The 25,529-nt window shown below is 41.2% G+C and overlaps 1 protein-coding gene across 1 annotated transcript in view; it reads left to right on the top strand.

The window, feature by feature from the left end:
* The first annotated feature begins 1,775 nt into the window (after positions 1 to 1,775).
* NPC1 (NPC intracellular cholesterol transporter 1) overlaps positions 1,776 to 25,529 on the top strand; it is a 28,980-nt gene continuing 5,226 nt past the window's right edge. The window contains exons 1-20 of the mRNA XM_051612138.1: positions 1,776 to 1,938; positions 9,370 to 9,492; positions 10,718 to 10,824; positions 11,425 to 11,600; positions 12,490 to 12,657; positions 13,669 to 13,918; positions 15,694 to 15,770; positions 16,415 to 16,785; positions 17,146 to 17,372; positions 17,895 to 17,995; positions 18,891 to 18,993; positions 19,953 to 20,142; positions 20,563 to 20,745; positions 21,476 to 21,590; positions 22,429 to 22,556; positions 22,646 to 22,786; positions 23,361 to 23,450; positions 23,553 to 23,743; positions 24,502 to 24,617; positions 25,165 to 25,294. Of these exons, the coding sequence (XP_051468098.1) occupies positions 1,855 to 1,938; positions 9,370 to 9,492; positions 10,718 to 10,824; positions 11,425 to 11,600; positions 12,490 to 12,657; positions 13,669 to 13,918; positions 15,694 to 15,770; positions 16,415 to 16,785; positions 17,146 to 17,372; positions 17,895 to 17,995; positions 18,891 to 18,993; positions 19,953 to 20,142; positions 20,563 to 20,745; positions 21,476 to 21,590; positions 22,429 to 22,556; positions 22,646 to 22,786; positions 23,361 to 23,450; positions 23,553 to 23,743; positions 24,502 to 24,617; positions 25,165 to 25,294 (3,071 nt within the window). The 5' untranslated portion in view covers positions 1,776 to 1,854. The remainder of the gene's footprint in view (positions 1,939 to 9,369; positions 9,493 to 10,717; positions 10,825 to 11,424; positions 11,601 to 12,489; positions 12,658 to 13,668; positions 13,919 to 15,693; positions 15,771 to 16,414; positions 16,786 to 17,145; positions 17,373 to 17,894; positions 17,996 to 18,890; positions 18,994 to 19,952; positions 20,143 to 20,562; positions 20,746 to 21,475; positions 21,591 to 22,428; positions 22,557 to 22,645; positions 22,787 to 23,360; positions 23,451 to 23,552; positions 23,744 to 24,501; positions 24,618 to 25,164; positions 25,295 to 25,529) is intronic.

Raw genomic sequence — 25,529 nt, 5'->3', positions numbered from 1 at the left:
AAATTCAAACACTATAATTTAGCTACTCTAGCTTTGTTAAATACTTGCCAAATGCTAAGTTCTACACCTGGGATAGAATAATCAAATGGAAAAGTTCAAGCTGGGCAGAGACTAGATGGAAAGTACTTTGGTAGAAAACAAAGGAGTTGGTTGGGCTGGGCAAGATGCTGAATGTGAGTCAGCGGGCTGTATCAGCAAGTGAATAACCAGTAGGTCAAGGTTTGGGGTTATTCCTCTCTCTTTGGGACTTGTCAGACCACATCTGGAGTACTGTGTCCAAATTTGGGCTCCCCAGTATTAAAAGAAAAAAGGAAAAAAAAAAAAGACACTGATACAGTGGAGCAAGTCCAGTTTACTGCAACCATGGAGGCTGGGGCTGCTGGAGCACATGACCTGTGCTTGCTCAGCCCTGAGCAGAAAACTGGCTCTGCAGATAGCCAATACTTCTCCACACAACTACCAAGCAGAAGGATGAGGAGAAGAGGGAGCCACACTCCTCTCAGGCAGGGACAACAGCACAAGTGGCCACAGATTCAAGCTGGAACATGGGAAAATCTCTTTACGCACCGATCAAAAAAAACCCCAACGTTTTACTGTAAGTGTGGTCAAAGAATGGAACAGTTTGTGCAAGGAGGCTGTGAAATCCCCATCTCTGAAGCTATTATTCAAAACCCAGCCAAACAACTCCCTGAGCCCCCTGATCTGACCGAATACTACTTTCAGCAGAAAGGCAGACGACGTGACCCTCTGGAGGCCAACGTAAATCAGCCCGCGAATCTATGATACCAAGACTAGTCTGCATTTTTGTCTGCAAATGGCAACATCGGCTAAATTACATCTTTTATTCCAGGCTCTACCCGGCCGGGAAGGCAAACAAGCGGCGGGGAGGCCGCATGGGAACGCGTCACACCCAGCTCTTCGTGTGCCTCCTCCCGGGGTCAGGTCCCAAACTGCTTCCCAACAAACAGGTCGCGGACAAGCAGAGCGGCAGGGTGCAACCCGCGTTCCCTAAACTGCTGATTGCAACAGCGGTCAGGCCACCTGGTGACAAGCCAGTCGGGACCAGCTCTGCAGCCCGATCCACCCGCAGCGCCAGCCCCGGGAAAGCCTTTCCTGCCGGGAAAGCCGGACCTGCCTCGCTCGGGACTTGTATTCAGTGCAGCTGCACGGCAGCAGGACACGGCACTGCCAGGCTAACGCTCGGACGCCGTCGTTTAGCAACTCTGAAGCAAAATTAAGGCGCTTCTGTCCAACCCAGGATGTTTTTTTAAGCGGCTTTGGTATTTACAGACCACCGTGAGCAACTCCTCCGCGGCCGGCTGCCGGCGTCACCTCGGCGCCATCTGCCGCTCCGGAGAGGCGGGCACCGCTTCGCTCGGACACCAGGCCGAGCTTCCCGCTGCCTCCACCCCGGCTGAGCGGCCCCCACACCGCCATCACCGGCACTGCCACCGGCACTGCCACCGGCACCACGGGCACAGCCACGGGCACTGCCACCGCCCCCGCCGCCCCTTGAGGTCAGGCGCATCCCCACGCCCGGGCTTGAGGCGCGGCCCCGGCTCCCACACCGCCTGCCCTGGGCCGGGGGCGGGCGGTTGGCGGCGGTTGGCGGCGGTTGGCGGCGCAGCCCGGGCACCGCCGCCCGGGCACCGCCCCCCCCGCCGCTCCCTGAAGGGGCGGGCAGCGCTGCCCGGGCTGGCGGGACCGGCCCTTCCGGAGCTGCGCCGGCGCCGCAGTTTGTCCGCCCGCCTACCCTACCCTACCCCGCCCCGCCTCACTTCTCCTCCCGTTCGCCGCCTTTCGGTGCTGCAGCCGAGAACCTTGCCGGCCCCCCGCGCCCCTGCCTGCGCCGCCATGGGGAGCTCGCAAGGCAGCCCCGGGCGGGGCGGCCTCGGCCTGTTCGTCCTCCTCTTTCTTCTGCTTCTGTCGCCCGCGCAGGTGGGTCTCTCCCGGGGAGAACGCCGCGGGCGGGTTGTGCCTGTGGTGGGGGAGCGGCCGCTGTGGGGAGCGGGATTCTCCCGGGTGGAATTCCGCCGCGGTGGCTCCCCGCGCTGCCTGGAGCCGCAGCGGGTCTCCCGGGCGGGGAAGCTGGCAGGGTGTGGGTTAGGCCGCTGGGCTCGGGGCGGTGCGAAGCCGAAGCCTGGTACCGGGGTGTCCCCTCCCTGGGGCTCCGGGACGGAGGCGAGGGCTGAAGTGGGACAGGAGCGTGGGACAGCCCGGTGACGCAGCACTCGCGGCGGGAAAGCGGGCGTGCTCGGGCTTCGCAGCCTTCAGCTCCTGGCCAAGCCCTGGCTGGTCCCATGCGATTGCACCGAGCAGCAGCAGCTGCCCGGGATGTCGCGTTCCTGTGGTGTGTCCCGGTTATGCAATGCCCTGTACATGTGAGTAGCCGTGCAGTCACATGTTTGTGCAGAGCCTTGCAGCTGTCCTCAGTGTCTGCTTCCCTTTGCTTAGAGCGTTTCTTAGGCTTGGTGACAGCTGCCTGGAAGTAATTGTCTGCGTGTAGTGAGATCTGCTATTTATTGGTGCCAGTACTAAGTCCTTAAAGTTAAGGACTAAAGTAAGTTGGACTTCTTGATAACTTAAGAAAAAACACTGCATAGACTCTGCTCATCTCTTAGTCGTGTTTTGGTTACACTGTAGTTCAAGATAGGAGTGGGATACTCTGCATTCCTCTGGAGTAACAAGGAGTGTCCTGTAAGCCTTAGTGGTTTGTTTTTTTTTTCCCCTCTAAACAACTTGGAAGCCTACTTTCTAAGTCAAGTTTTATGCTTAGCCCTTTTTAAAGTCAAAAGTTTGTAATCCTTTGTGTGTGCTGAGGTTCTCAATTTCTCGTATCCTCTTCAAACAGCCTCTAAAGAGTCTGAACAGAACACTAGGAATTAATTCTTCTATTACCACTGGAGAAGCTGGTTGTTTAGCAATGACTCATGGGTAGGTAATTGACTTCACACCTTATCGACACTCCTTTATGTTATGTTTTTGGAGGGAGACACTATTTTGTAGCTAAGAGGTGTGTCCTGGGCTGCTAAGGAAAGGACAAGATGCTTTACTTTAGGTGACAGAAGGATAATGAGCTAGTGAGGCTTGAAACAAGTTACCTTAAGATTTAGAGGAAACCCTCCCTCTAGAGGATGTGGCTTTGTGGTCCATAAGAAGTAAACATTGCAAATTTACTTTAACCATACAAGATTCGGTTTCATAATGTAAGAAAAATTAAAGCACCATATAACTTCAGCCATTTAATTTATATATTTTTTTTGACATTAGCACATTTATAGACTAACCCTCAGGAAAGTGAACCTTGCTATCCTCCAAAGAGGAGCTGGTCCTTTAGTGAGACTGAGCCTATCTGGTGTTAGATGCTTGCAGAAGCAAAGCGTTGAAAAGGTGAACCTGTTCTGTCCCTCAAGTAGTGTAATGTTTTTATGCTTTAAGTTGTGATATGTATAAACCAAAGTGACATACGTTATGTTTCTTCTTTTTAAGCAAGTCAGTGGACTAGAGAGGCATTTCAGTTTGCAGTCCTTCCATTATGTACACTTTCACAATGAACTTGAACTGTTCCATCTGTGTAGGTTTTATCTTTCACTCTGAACAGTGCATGGTACAGGACTTGGGCTAGCTAGCTCATTACTAGTTGATAGTTAACTATCTGTTAATACCTACAAGAACTCTGTTGAAAAATCTTGCCTCCTTTAGTCCCATTTCAGAATGTGGGCTTACAGGAGGATGAAGTCCTGGAGCTGTTCATGTTTTCTTAGAAACATCCTGATGTACTGGGTGCCCTTTTGTGTGCTTAACGGCAGCTGTTTCAATTCATCCTTGTATAATTATACTAAAACACAAGCTGTCAAATTAGTGGCTAAGCAAGGTTGGACACTGGTTTCCTATCAGCAACTGGGATCCCAAGCTGTAGGATGTATGTGAGTTTTTTAAATCCTGTAGGAGGATGTTAATGAGAGGTGCTGCCCTGTCTCAAACTTGCCAAGTCGCCTGCAGTACAGTGTTACCTGACCCTGGCCACAGAGTTCTGAAATGCCTGTGGAGCAGCATGCTTGGGAGGGATGGCAATGTAGTTTCAGAACAAGACGGTAACCACTGAAGTTACTTCCTGGAAAATCAGGAATTACTTGTTCATAGTCTTACTGGATGGAAAGTGAGGAGGCCTTCTTACAAGGGAAGAGATCACTGAAGGGAATGACTAGTACTTTTCTGGGCAGCAGATGGAACAATCCAACTGTTGTGCACTATTATTACTTTTCGTCTGCAGGGCATCAGAGATACTCGGTGCAGATGACCTTAGTTGCAGACAGCTGCTAGTTAGGCCCTGTGTGCTTTCTGATCGTGCATACAGTAAGTGTGTATTTTCCCAATAAATCATTGTTGGCTAACACCAGAATGCTCCCACAGATCCTGAACTATTAACATTATTGCAATTTTTTTCTTCCTACTTGACTTTGACTTTCCCATGGCATGTGAAGCATTCTTGGATCACTCCAGAACTGGAGTTTGCTTTGCCTGACCAGGAGTAGCTAATGATTTTGCTGTCTGAAAGGGAACAGTCCTGTACCTATGGGTAAAGGAACAATAGGAGCTTGGCAGACAAAGCTTGTCTCTGAATTGGCAGCCTCTGAACAAGTTACTGAAAGAGATGGAAGTAAGAATTTTACCTGTAAAGTTTCCTGTAGTCTATGAACCTCCTCATCTCATAGGGAGGGCTCTGAGGTAATGTGCAACTTCTGGGGCAGACCTGCAAACTTGTCCTGGCCACCTGTTTCCATAAACCAGTCTTGCCATTTATGAAGGGGGCAATTTCTCAACTTGATGGGCAACATCAGCTATGAAGTGTGATGCGGGCTAGGTATTAAGGGAGTGGTCATGGGGGAGGAAGTGTGTTCTCTTTCTTGAAATATTTCTTTTTGCCCTGCAAGATCCCAGATGTACCATCCTTGATGAAGGAAGGGGAAACAGCTGTATCTGATGCTGTTGCCTTTTCCATACATTAGTAATCTTAATTTGAAGAGACAAACAATGTTCACTTGTCATCTGGTATTTGCAAAACTACAAATAGTTGCTGTTCCTGCATACAACATCATCATTGTTCTTTGCTTAACAGCTACATATTCATGTAGTTGATGGCTAAAGTTGCTGGAAGCATTGAAGATTATTGATTTGTTTCAACATGGCAGTTGAAGAAGCTTGGACTGAAGTAAATGTGTTTATGATCTGTTGGAACACTATTTTTATTACAAACAAATAATAATGTGTGGGAACTAGAAAGCTGTAACAGGACCTTTGTAGAATGTTAATAGTAATGAAATGCCCATACTTGCTTGTGTGCAAGCTCTTTGTTAGGACTCCTGGAGCTCTGACCTGAGGTGAAATTTGTCTTCAAACAGACTTAAGTCTACCAGAAGTAGGAGTGCACTCTTCTGAACTCTGGGGATGTACTGAAATCTAGTGTTACTTTAGTGCCAGATGATTTTTAAGCTGTGGTGGGAGCAGGATGGAACAGCCTTAATCTAAGGTTATGTTGCTATTGCTTTGTAAAATACTTAGAAAAGTCCCATTTTAAAATATGGAGCACTTAGTAATGTGATTTTTAAAAAAACAAAACCCAACCCTATGTTAGTTTCATGAGGTATCTTGCCTTGTTTAGAAGGCAGTTGGGTTCAACCAAGCATTTTTCTAAATTTTGGATCTATAAAGGCTTTCACCTTAGGAAAGACAACTGTTCACCCAAATCTTAAGTAACTTGGAAATCAGACTGTGAGAACTAGCTTTGTTATCTGTGACTGATTTACAACCACACTTACTCATCCATATCTCTTCCTACCAGTAAAGGAATGTTCTTCTGAAAGAATGGAAAGAGCAAAGTACTTGTCTTACTCTGTAACAATCTAGCTTTTACTAGAGGATTTTTTGGGGCAGAACTTCCAGCTGTATCTTATCTGGGAGTAGTTACTTAGTTACTTGTAGTTTCCCTCAATACTGTCAGAAACCTAGGAGACCAGCCCTCTCCCGTGTTTTGTGACTGACTCAGTGATGAGTATGCTAGTTGCTTGTTAATGTCCGAGAGCTATGTTAGTGGCTTTAAGCTGCTGACATCCAATGATTTGTTTTTTTAGGCTTATTGACTTGGTTCAACCACTGTAAATTAGGGATCACCACAGCTTACCAGTTTAAAGAACAAAACATGGCTTAAATATCTAATCTTAGATTGTCTCTGAAATTGCATTCCCAGTCTTAATACTGAAATAGAGTATTCGCACTTGCAGTTCTAGGACTAAGTGCTCTTCTAGTAGTTAAAAGTCACTGTTCAGTTTTCTAAGCAGGCTGTAAGTTTAAGTGATAAACATGTTGGCTTTTCCATTTTAAGTTTTATCGATGTGGAACTTTAACATGGTTCTGAATTATGTATCCAAATGACAAGTGTAAGTGAACACTAGGCTGAAACACCTCATCTTGCTTTATTTTCTAGTGTGCTTAGCTGAATACTTTTTGGTGCATGACTAAGTGTCATGTGCAAGTGAGTTGCGTTATATTCTGTCCTGAAATTATGGCAGAAAGCCTTGTAGGTAAACTTCATACAGCTTGTAATTTATTTTGCATCTGTGTAGTGAAAACCAAGCAAGTGTTACTTTAGTACAGATACTTTTAAAACAACAGAACTATTAATCAGCCTGATGTGGTAGCTGAAAGAAGTTTTTCTATGTAAGAAGTGCTCTGATAATTTTTTTTTGTAACTGGTAACTGCATTACCAGTTTTACCACACTTCCCACTCCAGATGGAGCAAGGCCTTCTGAAAAGAGAAGTTTGATAATTTTGTTTTGATAACTTCTGGTTTTAAAAACTAAGATGTGTTAGGAAAAAAGACTTAATGAAGCATAGAAAGTGTTTTTTGGAAAGTATTCATAGAAAGTATGATTACAAACCATTCTAGACTAAACATGGAGGCCAGATTGATAGTGAAGAAATACCTAATTCCATTCTCATGAGTAGTAGTAAGCAGGTCAAAATTCTTTGCCCTTTTGCAAGGATAGCAGTGAATCTGTACTTCCACTTGAAGAGATTGTTAATTCACTTCTGACACTGTTATATACTAACACTAAATTGTCTTCTTTCCTGACTAGTAGATTGCTGCAGATGTGAGGAACTGGAGGTGAGATAGTGACTTCTGAATTTACATCAAGGAAGTGTTGACTTCTTTAATTTGACCCATGAACAAATTTACAGTGCAGTTTCTGTCAGTCTCCAAGCTATGGAAATGTAACTGTTTGGCATGTTTTGGTGTTAAACATTCAGCTTTTACAAGTGCAATCTAAAGGAGTCTTTCCAACTTGTGTGTAAGAACATGGTGGTACTTAGCAGCTGGCTACAGGATTAGCTAGAAGAAATGCTAGAGCAGATAAGTTAAATGGCATCTGAAGAGTGTTACTTAAGCCAGGTCACCAAGTCAGTTTATAGTGAGTAATTTTGAATCAGGCCATGTTGCCTAGGTTAAGTTAAAGGGAAAACCCTTCTAACAGGGTTAGGTAAATTGGTGATGGTCATTGTCTCAGATAAAAACAACAAAACAAAAAAAAAATCCCAACAATTACTGATAGACTTTTCTCTGAACTGTCAGCGTTTTTCAGCACAAAAATGGTTGTTGTGGAGGCATTGTAATCCTGGGTAGCTCTTGGGTCTTATGAATACAGCCTTTCAGGGGCCTCTCTGGTCAGTAAACAACATTATTCATGGTCAAGCACAAAGCACTGCAGCCTGTCCTTGCAGTGTAAGCATTGGTGTTTCTACAAATGCTGGGTCAAGGTTGTTCAGGAGATAAAAACAGGTCAGTTATCTCTCAAACTGTACAATACAAACTTCTGATCGGAGTTCTCAGAAATGCAGGAAGTGTTTGTGCAGTCTCCTTTCTGCTTGCAGCCCAGGTGCATGGGAAGACCTTGGAGCCATCTTAAAGCTTTTGCTGTAAATAACTTGTTATTGCATTAAATGTGTCAATTTTAAGAAGAAATATTTTGGTTTAACATTTCAGTTGTCTCCCTGTCAGTACCACTGAACAAAAATACACGGCTTGCGAGGTTCCAGTGTCCTTTTTCAGCTGCCTTTATTTTATGCACATAATAAAAACCAGACTTCTGTTTTTTTCAATAGTCCCTTAAACTGAAATATTTTCAAACTAAGACTTGAAACTGTTTGTTTGTTTTTTACTTAGCCCTGTCAGCCCATATAAGTGTTGCTGGCTTAGGCTTGAAAAGTAGTGATGGACAGATTGACAATACATAGCATTTTATAGTGAATGCAGAGATGTGAATACTGTGTCTGGTTCTGGGCTCCCCAGTTCAAGAGTCGCAGGGAACTACTAGAGAGAGTCCAGCAGAGGGCAAAAAAGATGACTGAGGAATTGGAGTATCTGTCTTATGAGGAAAGGCTGAGAGAGCTGGAACTCTCTAGCCTGGAAAAGAGAAGGCTGAGGGGAGATCTTATTAATGCCTGTAAGTATCCAAAGGCTGGGTGCAAGGAGGATGGAGCCAGATTCTCTTCCATAGTTCCCAGTGACAGGACAAGGGGCAATGGGCACAAACTGGAACACAGGAAGTTCCATTTAAATATTAGGAAAAGCTTTTTTACTGTGAGGGTGACAGAGCCCTGGAACAGGCTGCCCAGGGAGGTTCTGGAGTCCCCTTCTCTGGAGACATTCAAAACCTGCCTGGATACAGTCCTGAGTGATGTGCTCTAGGGGATCCTGCCTTAGGAGGGGTGTTGGGCTAGATGATCTCTAGAAGATCCCTTCCAACTCTGACAGTTCTGTGAGTCTGTGGAATTCTGTTGCAGAATCCTCTTAATGCTTTGTCAGTCTGTCACTGTAAGTGACCGAGTTTGCAAGAAGGATGAAAAGGTGGCACAAAGAACTGAATATAATATAACTGCATATAAGCAATATGCTTCTCTCTGTACACTGACTCATGTGCTTTAAAGTGACAGTTTAATATGCGTTGTCTTGCATAAACAAAACTCTACGTCTCCTTGTATTTGGAAATGCTTTTCAAGTATTTATTTAGGCTTTTCTTAAGGAGCTCTTATACTTGGTCTTAAATATAGACAGTGCACATCCTGTTGCTAGACTGGGTAATGAAGGCTGGGGAGCTGAGCTTGGAGATCAGTGGTGATGTGCACTGTGTCAAAAACATGTACTTTTGTCTATGGGTGTTTTATGTAGTACATACTGATGTTTAACTTAGCAGGAAGTTATCTAACTGGGGTTATAAATTACTTCTGGAATGGCAGCACATGAACTCTACAATAGGTAAGGATGTTGGCAGCTGTTTCTTGCAGTTAATCGGTTACCTCATGTTGATTAGGTACTTTCACAATTGTGTGTCTGGTATGGAGAATGTGGAGTTGCTTCTGGAGACAAGAGATACAACTGTGCTTATGATGGACCACCAATAGCACTACCACAGGATGGCTATGACATAATTCAGGTGAGCTTCTTTTGAAAGTTTGCTGCTAAAAAATTTTCCTCCACTTCAGAGTTCTGTATTGGGTTCTGTTGAACCTGCTTTATGTCCTTTAGCTTTCTCATCCTAACTTGATGTGAAAGTCAACAGATTATCTCAGGTATAGCTCATCACCCCAACAGTTTCTTTTCAGAGACACAAGAAGTCTCCAAAACATGTGGTTACAGGCTTTCACAAACAGCCTTAAATATAGGGTTGGTTCACTTTACTGCGTGTTTTCCTCACTGGTTTGAGGAGTCTTTAATCAGCCTGGTTTTTTAGGACTCTTCCAAGTTACAAGTACATTCTGCAGTTATGTCTTTCTGATCTCTAAAGAGCAAGACTAAGCTATGTTTTCAATCAGGTGATCTTTCCTGATTTCTTCCTAAGTACAAAGGCAGTAACTGATGCTTAAATGGAGCAAACTTGGACCAAGTTCAGTCTCCTTAGCCACTCCTAGCATGAGACTGTATTTCCTTATCTGGGCTGTAGCTGTCAAAGTGAGCAAAACCACAATCAAAACAGAGTTTTTATATTTTATACAGAATATAGATAATACTGCCAGATTTGCCTTCTGGCAGATGATAGTTCAAAGCTTTAATGTATGAAATAACTATGGAGTTAAACAATTGTTCGGCTGGTGGCAGGAATGACTTAAATATATAGCTGAGATAACTACGGTTTTGTACTGTTGCTGAAGACTTAATGTATAGTTCCTGTATGTTACTATTGGTTAGACTTGTTTTAAATGCATTTGTCTCTCTATAAATTGAACATAAAATAGCTCTTCTAGGTAATCAGTGATTCTGTGGTTAGTGGCTTGCCTTCTGAGACTTTAGAATCTGTTAGTGTCCAGACGGTATACTAGAGGATAAGCTGCAGGAGGACTTTCAACCTGGATAAACATGTTTGTCCTCTTACTAATAGACTCTCAAATACCATTATCATTCTATATATAGACCCTGGTGACTACAGATCATCTGATGGAGCTTTTTAAAAGGAAGTGGTGCCTTGAATAATAAAGTGGTTCTTCTCTCTGTTCTCTGAAATATTTCACTGGTTAGATTTTTTTTTCCATGCATCTCCCACAGCAACTGCTGTTATGTTCTGAAATATGCTGAAACAGAACCCATAATTATAATGACTTTTGAAGTCTTAAATATGCTTTTCCTTCCTCCCCCCTTGATGTGTACACTGTTTTTTATTTAAGGAACTCTGTCCGGGTTTATTCTTTGGCAATGTTAGCACTTGCTGTGATGTTCAACAGCTTCAGACTTTGAAAAACAACTTGCAGCTGCCTCTTCAGTTTCTCTCCAGGTATGCTAATGAATGACAAAGCAACTAGAGCTTTATAACATAATAAGAAGGTACATGAACCTCTTCAGTTTAAGCAGACTGTAGAAAAGTTGGTGATTTAATTTAAAGGCTCACTAAAGCAAGCTCTTGAAGAGACTTCCTCCTCTGTATCAGAAGGCTTTAATTTCATGAAGTAACTACATGAAATCTGGACTGAGTTAGCTGGAAGAGTAAACATTATCATAGTTTGTTTCAAGATACTGTAGTTGTAATAAAGCCTTCAGAAAAAAGTGAAATAAAATACTACTCAGTTGTCTTGTTTTTAACAGAAGTCTCCCTGCTAGCAGCAGTTAAATTTTCCTTCAAATTCTAGTTAAATTGTTTGTATCTGGTATTTGAGGTAGGCAGTTCTGCTAGTGAATGATGTTGATGCTACTGATGAGTACTAAGTGATTTTAAGCACCAGCTAATGTTGTATTGCTATTTAAAAACTTGCAGGATATAAATATTTTGTTCTGACACTCTAAGCAGAATGTTTGCACTTGCTGTGTAGGTAAAATCAGATATGCCTTGCATCTTTAGCTCTTAATCTGATTGCTGTTTCTTGACTTTTCCATCCAGATGTCCGTCATGTTTTTACAACTTGATAAACCTGTTCTGTGAACTGACTTGCAGTCCAAATCAATCAGACTTTTTGAATGTTACAAGCACCATACCTTATTATGATCCAATTTTAAAGGAGAACAAAAGTAGCATCACAGAGCTGCAGTACTTTATTGGAGAACGTTTTGCAAATGGTGAGTAAACTGTGTGTTAATTTACCTGGGCTTTTGTCAAGGTAATAAGACCAGTGCTTTCTGAGGAAGAACTGGGAGAGGGAAACATCTCTTCTACTGTCTTTTAGAGTTTGAGGCATCAAAGAGGTACCAGTAGGTCCTCCATGAAACTACTGGAACGCTGACTTCTGCCTGGGTAGAAGATATTACACTGATAATGTTAGCAAAAGTGTTTTTGAAGACTCAACTGAGACTGGACATCTATACAAATGGTTAATAGCTGATAACGCTGATGACTAACTTCAGAAAAACAAAGTTGTTGCCAAGTACAGAATGTCCAAAGCCTACTTGATATTGAAACTTTCTGGCAAGGATGATAGTAAATTTTGTACACAGTGCACTGCAGTGGTTCTCTAAGAGGCACTTACTCCTCTTGAAATGGACTGTCCTAGTCTTTTGTCACACGTGTTTTCCTAAGAACAAACAAATTTCATTTGTATTTTGGTTTTATAGCAAGCTTGAAGCATTAACTCGACCTTTGTACACTTTGTGCAGTAACCTTTAAATTGTAAGTGTCATATAAGGCCTACAGGTCAAAAGTCCCTTAAATATTTGTCATAACTTTGCCTGAAAGGTACTTTCTCTTAAGTGATGTTCCCTCTCAAATAGTAAAGTCAGTTCTAGCATAGTGCAGATTCTGATGGCCTACCAAGAGTAGTAAGGGAGCTGTAACAAAGCATTGCAACCTTGAATACTTCAAATACAACTGAAAGCATTGTTTCACTATTTAAAGAGGTTTCCTGATGGAAGCAATAAGCAGTGAGTCTTTAATAATTGGAAATTCTTTAAATGCTTACTCAGATAATAACATTGATTTAATTACTCTCCTGTCTTCATGTATTCTTCCTAGCAATGTATAATGCCTGCAAAGATGTGGAGGCTCCATCCAGTAATGTTAAAGCACTGGGACTGCTGTGTGGGAAGGATGTCAAGGACTGCAATGCAACCAACTGGATTGAGTACATGTTTAGTAAAGACAATGGACAAACTCCTTTCAGCATTATTCCTATCTTTTCAGGTAAGAAACAAAATAGGCCTTGCCTTTGAAGCTTCTGTCAAAGGCTCTGTGCTATAGTTAGTATACCTATTTGTTAAACAACTGCTCAGCAATTAATATCTGCAGTCAGAGGCTTTAAAGATAATGCAAGATAAACTGATTATATCTTTTTATTTCTGCTTGGAAGCCATACTTTGCTCTAACTTTGCATGCAGCTTCTTGCATGTAGATCTCTCGGACTCTGAGGGTTGTACTGAGCTTAGGCAACTGGATAGCTTGTATTCCTTGGGAAACTAGGGCAGTATCCTGATCCTTCAGGATTCTTTGTAAGGAAATTGTTAAACATTTTACAATCTGAACAAATGAGGGTGATGACAAACTGTTGCTGGGATGGTAGGAGTATATGCTTATTAGTTTTACAGACAAAAATATTCTAAAACATGATCAGTAATTTAGTCAATAACTGTAGATAGTACCTGCTATGGAAAAGACAGTGGCTGATGTTTTTTTACCTTGTCCACGTGGAGAAATTGTCAACTCATTTTATCTCTTGATAATTATCTTCTGTGAATTTTCACCTTTTAAAGTGACATAGAACCTACAGGAAAGCTGAGGAGGGACTCTATCAGGGACTGTAGTGATAGGATATGGGGGAAAGAGAGTAGGTTTAGATGAGATATTAATAAGGAACTCTTTCCTGTGAGGGTAACTGGCACAGGTTACCCAGGGAAGTTCTGAATGTATCGTCCCTGGAAGTGTTCAAGGCCAGGTTGGATGGGGCTTTGAGCAACCCAGTCTAGTGGGAGGTGACCCTGCCCATGCTAGGAGGGTTGTAACTAGATGATCTTGAAGGTCCCTTCCAGCCCAAACTATTCCATGATTCTTTAGCTATCAGAGCAGGAAAAGCTACTCTTTATAGAGGCATGGGGTTTTCATATAAGGGTTAACTCATTTAATTGGGAAGCTTGTAATGTGAAGAGCTGAATTCTTATCTGGTAGTAAACTGGCTCTGCAACTTGTGGTTTGTCATAGATGTGCCTGTCCATGGAATGAATCCTATGAACAATGCTACCAAAGGCTGTAATGAGTCTGTGGATGATTCGACAGGACCATGCAGCTGTCAGGACTGTTCAATTGTTTGTGGCCCAAAACCACAACCCCCTCCATTGCCTGCTCCTTGGCTTTTGTTTGGTTTGGATGCTATGTATGTCATCATGTGGATCTCCTACATGGCATTTCTGCTCATATTTTTTGCACTTGTTTTTGGAGTCTGGTGTTACAGGTAAAGCATTCAAAATGCTCAGCTCTGAAAGCTGCTTGCCTTTTCCCTGAAAACTTCCTTTGTCCTGAACAGAACACTTAGGTCACTACTTCTTCACCCAGCCAAAAGTCATGTTCTGTGGTAGGTGCTTATCTTACAGGTAGTGTTCTAACACCTAAAACTATGTGGTAGAAATTGAATGCAGAAGTCAGTTTAGTTGATGCACAACTCATAGCATCCCTAGCTACAGGATCAAATACCCAAATCTGCAAGTTTCATAAGTAAGAACTTGAGGGTGTACAAAAGTACGCAGAAATGCATTTATCTCCTTCGTATGATTGACATTAAGCCTTTGTGGTAAAGTTTGAGTTTTACTTCGAGTAAAGTTTGAGTGGACCTGTGTCTGTCCTTGGGTGGTATGCATTAAGATACCAAAGCAGTGCTTTCCATGAGCAGTGAACTGTCTTCATACTCTAATGTCTGTGGGGTTTTACAATATTTAAGACTAGATCAGTACACTAATATCTTGGAGAACCTATATAACTAAGGAAAAATGCAGTCCTGTTCTTTATAATTTCTTCTTTAAGTTGTAATTGAAATTAGTTGGAAAATTCCAGTGCTGGTTTACCACAGTGTTTCATTAAGTCCTCTGTTACTTCTGGCTGTTGTTACATGCACAATGAAGTGTTTTTAACACACCATACTTTTCTTAGGAGATGTGGAAGGGGAAAGAATCGCTAAAAGTTTGCTAAGTCATTAGTACTCTTCCTTAGCCTCCTGTTCTGAAAAAAAAACCAAAACAACACAACTGAACAAAAGCTGAGCTTCCAGTAATTACAACATTTTGTAAAGTAAGAGGCAGCAAGTCAGCTTCTCTGCGCTATGAGATACAGCTACTTGTGGCTTTTACTAGTAGCTGTAAGTGCTTTGGTGTTGAATCACTCATCTGGAGCAGTGGAAATGTATTGATATTTCTTAATAGCATTTTCCAGAGGCTTCCACTATCTTAAGATCCCTAAGTATGGTGGTACTGTTCAATGCAACTTAATATTGTTCAGTTATGACCAGGAATCTAAAGTAGCTGTATACAAAGAACTAAATCTGTCGTAACAGTGGGTGCAACAGACTTAGGGTCTGTAGCCTTTTCTTGCAGGGCAACATGCATTGTAAACATGAGATAGTAAGGGTGTTTGAGATGTTTGGTTCATATCCCAAAACATCCTGCCATGAATGGAAGTCTGATTAGATGACCATTAGGAGGCTATTGAATGTATCTCCTTCTCTGGGTATCAGGAATGACTATGAGCAACATAGATCTATCGTAACTGTTCTGTTCTGTAACTTATCTGTCTCCAAAACAGGAGGAAAGTACCTTACTTTCCTTTTTCCTCACTTCCCCATTTCTTCAGGCTAAGTAGGTGTAATTTAAGCAGCTTGACTAATGAAGTAAAATACTTCTAATGTAGAAATCTCTTGTAGATGTTATTACTGTTATGATCAACTTAAAGAGATCTTCTGTGCTATTAGTGCTACTGATCTTCTAAATAGGCATAAAGAATGTGTCCTTGTTCCAAGCTGGAAAAGCTTATTAAGACAGCTGTAAGTTGTTCCAAGGATCATAAAGCTGGAGATTGCTCTTCTTGACTGAATGGGTGTAGGGGAAACATGGTGCTTATGGATGCTGAAGAAGTCAAATAACAAGTTTATTACTATCACTGGACTTCATTCTTACTGTACAAACATGAGAAGATACCTTTTTGGGGTAGCAGTGTAACAACTATTTTTTTGTCTTGCAGGAGGCAGCACTTTGTTTCAGAGTACACACCAATTGACAGCAATATAGCCTTTTCTGTGAATTCCAATCGTGACAATGGTATGCCTTGGATAAGAGTAATAGATGTATTAGAAACTCAGTTTAAGCATGTCCACTTTTTATGAATGGGCTCTGGGATTTTAGTTGGTTGGACCATATCATCTATTCTTACAAGGGCTCCATTTCAGTCTTTTGGCCAGTATCTCTGTTCTTTTAGTGTTGTGCTTAACCCTGTTTTGCTGGATGGTAAAAGCCCTGAGTTCACAGTTTATGCATCTAGCATCCTACGCTAATAGGAGGTTCTGGAGTGTTTTGTAGCTGGGGGCAGAAGGGGCAATATGATGTTGAAATCAATTTGATCATGTTCTGCCCTATTCTTGTATTAATTCAATGCAAACAGTGAAGGAACTCTATAGTTTAATTTGTGTAGCTGCTGAGCTAGCTTGTTTTAATGCTTATGTGTCTTCTTGCTGTTTCTGGCCTTTATCTGCTGTGTCTACTGCTGTCAAAGGCAGCCTTACATTAGAAGGGGCAATGTAAGGTACAAGCTTGGCCTCAATCAAGAATTGGTCCCTGAGTCTGACCATCAGGCTTCTGGTGCTTACTACAAATGGAGCCAGAATAAAATTTCATCTTTCCTAGTGGACTTTAGGAAAATACTGCCTAACTGGCTTCTTAAATGTTTGCTGTTCTTGTTCCTACAGGGAAAGCTACCTGTGGTGAAAGACTTGGTGAAAGGTTTGAGAATGGCCTAAGGATGACATTCACATCATGGGGGGCTTTCTGTGTCAGAAATCCACGTCCTGTCATCCTTTTCTCTGTGGTCTTCATTGCAATGTGCTGCTCAGGTTTTGTATATGTAAAAGCAACTACAAACCCTGTAGATCTCTGGTCAGCCCCAAGCAGCCAAGCTCGCAAGGAGAAGGAGTACTTTGACACACACTTTGGGCCTTTCTTTCGTACTGAACAACTTATTATTCAAGCACCAAAGAGTCATCCAGACACCTATTCACCTTACCCATCCGGAGCAGATGTACCTTTTGGACCTCCACTTACCAAAGACATTCTCCATCAGGTAACCAGAGTTTTCCAATAGCAAAAACCTAAACACGCCTAACAGGTATAACAACAGGGAGTCGGCTTCCACCTGTAATTCCATGTTTCCATTAGAACAATTGCTAGATATATTAAAATCCTAGTCTTAACTACAAAATCTTTTTGCTGAAAACCTTTGTTAGCTTGCAAGCCTACATTTAAGTCCCTGTAAGTAGTCTTAGTGTGAAGATGGAAATAACAGGTTTAGTTTTGTGCTTTCGTTGGCATGTGCCACTATCTCTGGAAACTTAGAGGAATATAGCATGCACTTAGTCGTGTCTCACAAGGGAAACGCTTTCTTGTGCAGCTCTTAAACTATGGTTTGGTTTGTTTTTTCAAGGTACTGGATTTGCAGGATGCTATCGTCAACATAACTGCTTCTTTTGACAATGAGACTGTAATGCTGAAAGATATTTGCCTGGCTCCTCTTGCACCCTACAACAACAACTGCACTATACTGAGCGTGCTCAACTACTTTCAGAACAGTCATTCTGTTCTAGATCACATTACTGGGGACGAGTTCTTTGTCTATGCTGACTACCACACTCACTTCTTATACTGTGTTCGGTAAGCAGTACTACAAGTTTTTTTTCAAACTGTAGGCCAGCTTTGTCTAGTTAGTTCTCACTGCCCCCTTGAACCTTTTCTCTTGCCAATTTTTGAACTTGCAATGCTATGTGGAACTGCAGATTACTGTTGTATGCTGTGTCTTAATACTTTAGTGAGAATTATATTTTAATCAGGTTTCTAGTTAAGCTTGGTTTGGTGCAGTCACTGGCTCTGGTTTACCTTAAACATGTTTCAAGCACTTCTGAGGAGTTCTGTAACAGAAGACAGTTTCTGAGCTTTCACTTCAGTTCATAGTTCAGTTGGATAGAAGCTACTCATTGTCTTAGAAGCTATAAGGAAGACACCTTTGAAACTGTATTTAAATATAAAGTAAACATAGCACAAGGGCAATATATCACTAGCAGTCCTATCTCGTTTCTTTTGATAGTCAAGGTAACACAAAAGCTTATTTTTCTTCCTGTGGTTCTGTGTCTCAGTTGTCAAGCAGAAGCTAACAATTATTGCCGGTTGTCTCTTTAGGGCTCCAGCATCACTGAATGACACAAGCTTGCTTCACGATCCCTGCTTGGGAACATTTGATGGACCTGTATTTCCATGGCTGGTGTTGGGAGGATATGATGGTAGGTGGCAAAACAGCATAGCATTTTAGTATTTAAAGTACATACTTGGGTGCTGTCTTTGGCACTAAAGGTGCATTCTCATTCAACACAGATGTTTCAATGCACTCTAGAGAAACTGGAGTTTTGTTAAGCTTTAAGGATATTTGAAATAACTTTTCAGTAAATCAGTCCTGAGATTTGAGGCAGACTGTTCTGCAAGTGGAAAATGCAGCAAGAGCATACTTGTCCTATTAAGTATGCAAATGTTCCGTCTGCTTTAGGCCTGCTAAGGGATCTCTGGTTTCTGGAGACTAGATAAAGACATGAAGTTTCTCAAGTTGACATGCTGGGATGTGCATGTATTTTGCTTTTGTATTAGAATAAAGTTTTGTCACTGATGTGATAAAGCAATGAAGAATAGATCAAGGTGTTCACAGAGGATATCCCTCCATAATTATTCTAAAGCCAGAACTTTGTTCAAGCAGTTTGGCCAATTAACCATAACTTGATAGATACATCAAACATAAATACATTAAAAAGCCTTTGAAGGCCAGTAGTAAACATTGTGCCTCTTGCACACTTAGGAAACCACATCGTGTTTCTCATTTGACTGAAAGTCATAAGCACTGGTTATATAGTAGCTCCTTGTCTAACCATGCAGTGACTTAATATTGAGTGCTATGAGCATGGTAAATAATGAATAATTACTTTTTGAATATAGTCTGAAGTGCTTGTCAACTTCTGTTCTTATTTCAGTTGTGTGTTTGAGAAAGTGTTGTTAAACAGACTGCATTTAATGGAGTTGTAGGGATGGGATTATTTGAACAATACTAATTGGAGACTTACATTGCAGCATAGGCAGGTACAATTAAGCTCCATTTCATAATGCCTAACAATTTTTTTTCCTACTCTACAGATGAAAACTATAATAATGCTACAGCTCTTGTTATTACTTTTCCTGTAAACAACTACTACAATGACTCCAGAAAGCTAATGAAAGCTTTGGCATGGGAAAAAGAGTAAGTAGGTTTCCTGTATTCTGTAATGTATACATTACTTAGAACAGCTTTAAATGTAGATACATGAAAAACAACAAAAAGTACTGACAGTTTCTTAGTCTTAACTACTGGGATGTTTTTTTAGGCAGCAGAAGCAGTTAAGGACAGACTCTATTGATAATAAGACTTCAGCTTTATCTAGTATATGTTGTTTGTTTCAAGGAGATAGGTTCTAGTCTTGTTAATGACCATCCAGTCCAGCAGTACTAGCTGATAAGTAACTTTAGAAAGAATTGTATTTCACTTCGGAAAGAATTGCATGCGTAGAGTCTTCAGTCTACTGGACTGTTAACCACCAGTGAAAAGGTCTGACATTATTCTGTAATTCTGAAGCTTTGATTTTTAAAGACAGCTTTGAGATGAGGATCCAAGGCTTTCATCCTCTTCATCTTGAAGAGCTGATATTGATTTACACAGGCCAACTGCTTTGGCTAATAGTTCAGATAAAAACTATTGTAGTAGGAAGTCTGAGACTAATTACAAGTATACCTAGTGTCAGTCTGTGTCACAAGCACGTCCCCTTCAGTTAGGGGAACTGAAATAAGGGCTAAAAAATTAAGTATTGCAAGTAAGCTACAGGCATTTCATGTGTGTACTTCTAGTTTTAGCTTTGAGGAAAATTGCACTTAAACTTTAATATAGCTTATGCATGTGCAAGATGTCTGACTATCCTCAAACTCTGGAGAGAACATGTGAAGTATTTCATGTTAGTGTATTTCTAGTGCTTGGAATAGAGTTCTAGGAATGTGCAGCCAGCACCCCTCTTAAAGGGGATGGTCTCTCCAAGTACTGTCTGGCCACAGTGTACTCTTGTACCACACAGGTGATATAAATTTGCCTTCAACAGACTTCAGTGTTTCTAATACAAGATATTTTATCCTTTATATCCTTTAAACTGTGACCAACCCTTTTTTTTTTAGGTTTATTAACTTTCTGAAGAACTATAATAATCCAAACTTAACTATATCGTTTTCTGCTGAGCGGAGTATTGAAGATGAAATCAATCGTGAAAGCAATAGTGATATTGCCACTGTTTTGATAAGCTATATTGTGATGTTTCTCTACATCTCCATAGCTTTGGGGCATATCCAGAGCTGTAGAAGACTGCTGGTATGTATATAGTTCTCATTTCTATAAACACTGAAGCTGCTGCTTGCTGTTTAGTTTTTTTAGCTTTAAGTGACAAATATTTTTGCAGAATGCTTATATTTGATCTTGCCTTAAAACACTGAGTTCTCCTTTCGCAGGAGCTAGGAGGGGCATTGTCCTTGTCATACTTGACAATTCATGGGTGCTTCATAGCCTCAACTGAGTCTATTTTCACTTGAAATGTGCTCTCAATTTAAGCTTTAAGGCTTGTAGTTTGAAGTGTATATATATCCATATATATATATATATGGATCTTCAGAAAAAACAGAAGAGTAAACTTTCTACTAACTACACTAAATGTAAGAATATGCGTTTACCTTTGCTATAATCTGTCCTTTGTGATTATGCTGGTTTGGTTGACAGTCATTATACCCTTTTTAGGTGGATTCAAAGATCTCCCTGGGCATTGCAGGCATCTTTATTGTACTGAGCTCAGTGGCATGTTCTATAGGCATTTTCAGCTATTTTGGAATACCACTGACACTGATTGTGATAGAAGTAATTCCCTTCTTGGTGCTGGCTATTGGGGTGGACAATATTTTCATTATGGTCCAGACACTTCAGGTATGTGTTCTTTTATACAGAATCTTCTAAACATGCCTGGCCTCTTTGAAGGCTATTAACCTGGAGCAGAAAGTCTTTTGCATTCTATTGATCATGCTAGTCTCAGCAGCTCTAAAATTTCACAGAATAGCTAGTGATCATCCTGAAGAGAGCTAAGATTGTATGTACACATCTTCCCCACCCCTGCTAAAAAAGTATTCAGAATATCTGCTTTTTCTTACTGTTGGTTGATAACAAGCTCGTTTAACATTATTTCTGGCTCACATATTAATGATGTACAAATGAATAATACTTTTAACATCCTTCTTTGGTAGTTTTGGGACTTTAATACTATTTTTGATCACTTGTAATTTTAGTGTATTGTGAGCAGGAGTCGTAGACTAAACTACATGCTTAAGACCAGGAACTTGTGACACTAACTCTTAGGAGGTTATCAGCTTTCTAATTTGACAGGCTCAATAACCCACTGAAACTTGTGCTGCCTCTGGCAAATGTGTGGTTCAGGCTGACATACTGAACTTAATACTCTATTTTAAGTTAAGGCTGAAGCAAGGCAACAGGGGATGTTCTTGCTGCTTTTGTATTAGAGAAACTTTTTATCTAACCCAGGTTAATGTAGTGAAAATCATAAGACTGTTTTGGATGTTGGAAAGTTGTTGATTTTTTTAAAAGCCATATGAAATCACTTTCTAAATAGTGTGACTCATAATAAACTATTGTCTTAAAATAGAGAGATGAGCGCCTTCAGGGTGAAACTCTGGACAAACAGATTGGCAGAATCTTGGGAGATGTGGCACCCAGTATGTTTCTCTCATCTTTTTCGGAGACTGTGGCATTCTTTCTTGGTAAGACTTCTTTAATATTTGAAGATAAGTGTCTTATCACACCTGCATGTTGCAAGAATAGATGCAAAGCTAACAGATAAAGCAAGAATTTGTAGAGAGAGTTAAGCAAGAATTTACAGAGAAAGTTGAGCTTAATTGTTCACAGTTATAATAAAGTTTAACTTGACCTCTGCTGGGGAGAGGTATTGTAGTACTTCAAGAGACCAGCACAGTTGAAAAGATCTAATTCTGAATCTGTCAAGCTCTTCAGCTTGAGAGGCTGGAGCTTTTTACTGATTTGTAGTGACTGACGAGTCTAGATTTGACCTTAGTAACGTATTCCATGTCACAATGTATTAGCTCCTGCATTACATTAGTCATCTGGCCACTTCTTGGAAAAATGCCCCAATGGCAGATTATGTTTGAAGTTCACTCACAGTATGTGTTAGAGGCATATTTTACATTCTTACCCTTCTAGTATTATTGGTCTTTTTTCCACAGTGAACTTGTTTACTTGGAGTGTCACTTGTCATTGGCTCAATGTGAATTGAGTGGCTTAGTATTGAAGCAAGATCTTGCTTGACAAAACTCCTTAACAACGTTGTACAGCCTGCACAAGGCCTGGTAACTTTGAGAAATGTCTTAAGTCTGGTCACTGCTTTGCACAGACTTAATACTGTCAAATAGGTCAAAGCCAGGAGTTGTAGCCAGGTTCATATCAGCTGTTTTCCTCACTCTGAGGAGTGAGTCTCTTTGTCCTTCTATTAGGCGAGCACTTAAGTTGGGTATCTTTCTAGAAAAAGCTCGTGCATTTCTAAGAGAAGGGAGCTGGCTTAACAAACTGGGTCCCTTCTTCCAGGGACACTGTCTACGATGCCAGCGGTTCGCACGTTCTCCCTTTTTGCTGGAATGGCTGTGCTCATAGACTTTATTCTTCAAGTCACTTGCTTTGTAAGTCTCCTGGGCTTGGATATTAAGCGTCAAGAGGTGAGTATAAATGCATCTGTAACCACAGTGTAGTAGAGGTGGCCTCATCTGTAGAACTGCTCTAACTCTGGAATTTAATTAATTTTCAGAGGAACAGACTGGATATTCTGTGTTGCATCAAAAGCAATGAAGATACAAGTGGAGTCCAGCGTTCTGAGAGCATCTTATTTTTGTTCTTCAAAAACCTGTATTCTCCTTATCTACTGAAGGATTGGATGAGACCGATAGTAGTATGTATACTCTGTTTCAAGTAAGCAGTCATCTAAACTTGAGCAAAAGTGTAGTGAGCCTGAAGGTCTAATGCTGAAGAAAAATACTCAATATAATGAAATAAATGAAGCTTCTGATATTTTTGTTTTCAGTGTCAATATTGGAATAATCTTTTGTGACTGCAAGAATATATCTAGCAAGCAGAGGCTTGACCTTGGATTGTCCAGTACCCAGATTTAGAAGTTATATTACTCACAATCAAATCACTTTATGCATGTGTCAAATATCAGCAGGTGTTGGCTCCTATAGTACATTAATCTAGAGTGTTTTTGCGAATCCATGATTGTTTGAGTTAACTGCTTGTTTACAGAAGGTGTTTGGCATATCTTTCACTGCTGCCTTCTAAGTATGGATTTTTCCTCATAGCTCCAAAAGAGACTTGAGTAGCTAGGTTTTACTGCCACGGTTGTACTAAGCCTGGGTAGTGTACTTAAGCTAGTGCCTTTTTGCGTGGTTGCTACTGACTTAGTCAATTACTTGTGTTGCTTATTGTTTCTGTACGATTCTCACTTCCATGAATTTGCTTGTTTGCAGATAGCAGTGTTTGTGGGCGTTCTGTCATTCAGCGCAGCAGTCATGCACAATGTAGAGATTGGACTGGATCAGTCTCTGTCAATGCCAGATGTAGGTCTTCAGATCGTGTTGCTCTAACAATATGTGATTGAATTGAAACCTTGATATCTTGGTGTGTGTTATGTAATACTAACTCAAAGCTTTCCCTTTAAGGACTCCTATGTAATGGATTACTTCAGCCAGCTCAGCAAGTACCTGCATGCAGGTCCTCCTGTTTACTTTGTCCTAGAAGAAGGGCACAACTACACCTCTTTGGAAGGGCAGAACATGGTGTGTGGTGGAATGGGATGCAATAATGATTCACTTGTCCAGCAGGTCTTCAATGCTGCAGAAATTGGGAGCTAGTAAGTCTTCATGCTTTTCTCTGCATAGTTGCATGGAAGATGTGTATCTGGCCAGTGTGGACCTAAATTTAGTTCAGGCTTAGCTGTTGATTGTACAGCTGACACCAAAGCAATTGCTTTGTACTGTAGTTTTAGGATTGGAGAATGGGAGAAGCTGTGGCAATATCCTAGAATGAGGATAAAACCTGTCTAGATTGGCAGGATGTACTTGGGTTTGGAAAAGGGATTCCTTCAGGGAATCTGGGAATGGTAGGAAAAAACCTCACAAAAACCTCTCAGTATGGTTATGCTCTGCTGGAAAACTGCTTGTGTGCTCAGGTTCTAAACTTGGTGGATAAACTAGCCTTGCATCTGGAATGCCTTCAGTATCTGGAGTTCAGAAGCTAACAACTCAAGAAAGCTGCTTCTTGATACCTTACAGTGTAGTTCAGTGGTTTTACTTCAGTCTAACTGAAGCCTTGCTTGGGAACTAAGGCAACAATATCTGGAATAGTATGGGGCATAGCATGTATAGGGGATGGAAAGATTGTCAATGGGACTTGAATGCTGGGAAGAAGCTCCTGCTGTTTGCTAGCTCTGGTCTTATGAGCAAGGCTGGCTCTAGGATGGGGTAATGAACAGGAGACTACATGGAGGGCCAAGTAGCCTGGAACAGAATGAGCTGACATGAAGTCAGTTGGCACTGGAGAGATCAAGGAATATGTTGTTGAATGACACACAAAATTACTGATGATTGATATGTTCTATTATTTTATTAGCACAAGGATTGGCTATGCCCCATCATCCTGGATTGATGACTACTTTGACTGGGTGAAGCCACAGTCATCCTGTTGCAGAGTCTACAATACCACTGGCCAGTTTTGCAATGCTTCAGGTACTAGCATCTGTCTTGTTGCCAGGGCATTAGCTTGGTGTATAAGTTTCACAGCCAAAACACTTTTATCATGGTATGAGTCACGTGAAGTGTTTTTCTTACTGTGAGCAGGCACCTCTTGAATTGCCCTCTAATGTGTTTGAACTTATGTTGGAATGAACTTAAATATCCTTCTGGAATACTGCAAGTTTAAGACAGCCAATGTAATGGCTGTTCCAAAACTATTAAAAGTTTGATTCTTCTGCTGGTTTCATCAGAGCACACAAACTTAGTGCTCTATTTTTGTTCAGATCCGTCAGTTTACATTAGACCCAATGAGAACAACACTAGACAGTACACAGTTAACAAGTAGCACTTGCCTTAGTAGTAGTAAATAAAAATAAAGGACTACAAATTTTATACAGAATTTCAGGGCTGATCAGCTATTTCTGTAACGCAAAATGCTTTTTATGGAATTGTATCCAGTAGTATTACAAGTCATAAGTTACTAAAGTTAAGACAAAGGATACTTGATCCTGTAGCTGACCTTCTTCCTGTATTTCTCAAGTCATAGATCCATCCTGCACTCGTTGTCGACCACTGACTCAAGAAGGCAAGCAGAGACCACAGGGTGAAGATTTCATGACATTTTTGCCAATGTTCCTATCAGACAACCCTAATCCTAAATGTGGCAAAGGGTAAGAGCCACATTCTATGTGTCTTGCTTAGACCAGTGTGTGAAAGATCCTTGCTCTGGAAGTGTGACTTCTTGTGCAGGGCTGAATATCTGTTGTCCTTCTAAAAGTCACAAACATTGACGTGTCACCTGTTCTGTAGTATTTTCTGAAACAGAACTGGGAAAAGAAATACATCCTCAACTAAATGGAACAGCAGCTTTTCCCTTCTACAAAGAGAAACAACTTCTACAGTTAG

This window comes from Apus apus, chromosome 2 (assembly GCF_020740795.1).
Source record: "Apus apus isolate bApuApu2 chromosome 2, bApuApu2.pri.cur, whole genome shotgun sequence".
Classification (NCBI taxonomy): domain Eukaryota; kingdom Metazoa; phylum Chordata; class Aves; order Apodiformes; family Apodidae; genus Apus; species Apus apus.
This window is presented reverse-complemented; position numbering and strand designations above follow the sequence as displayed.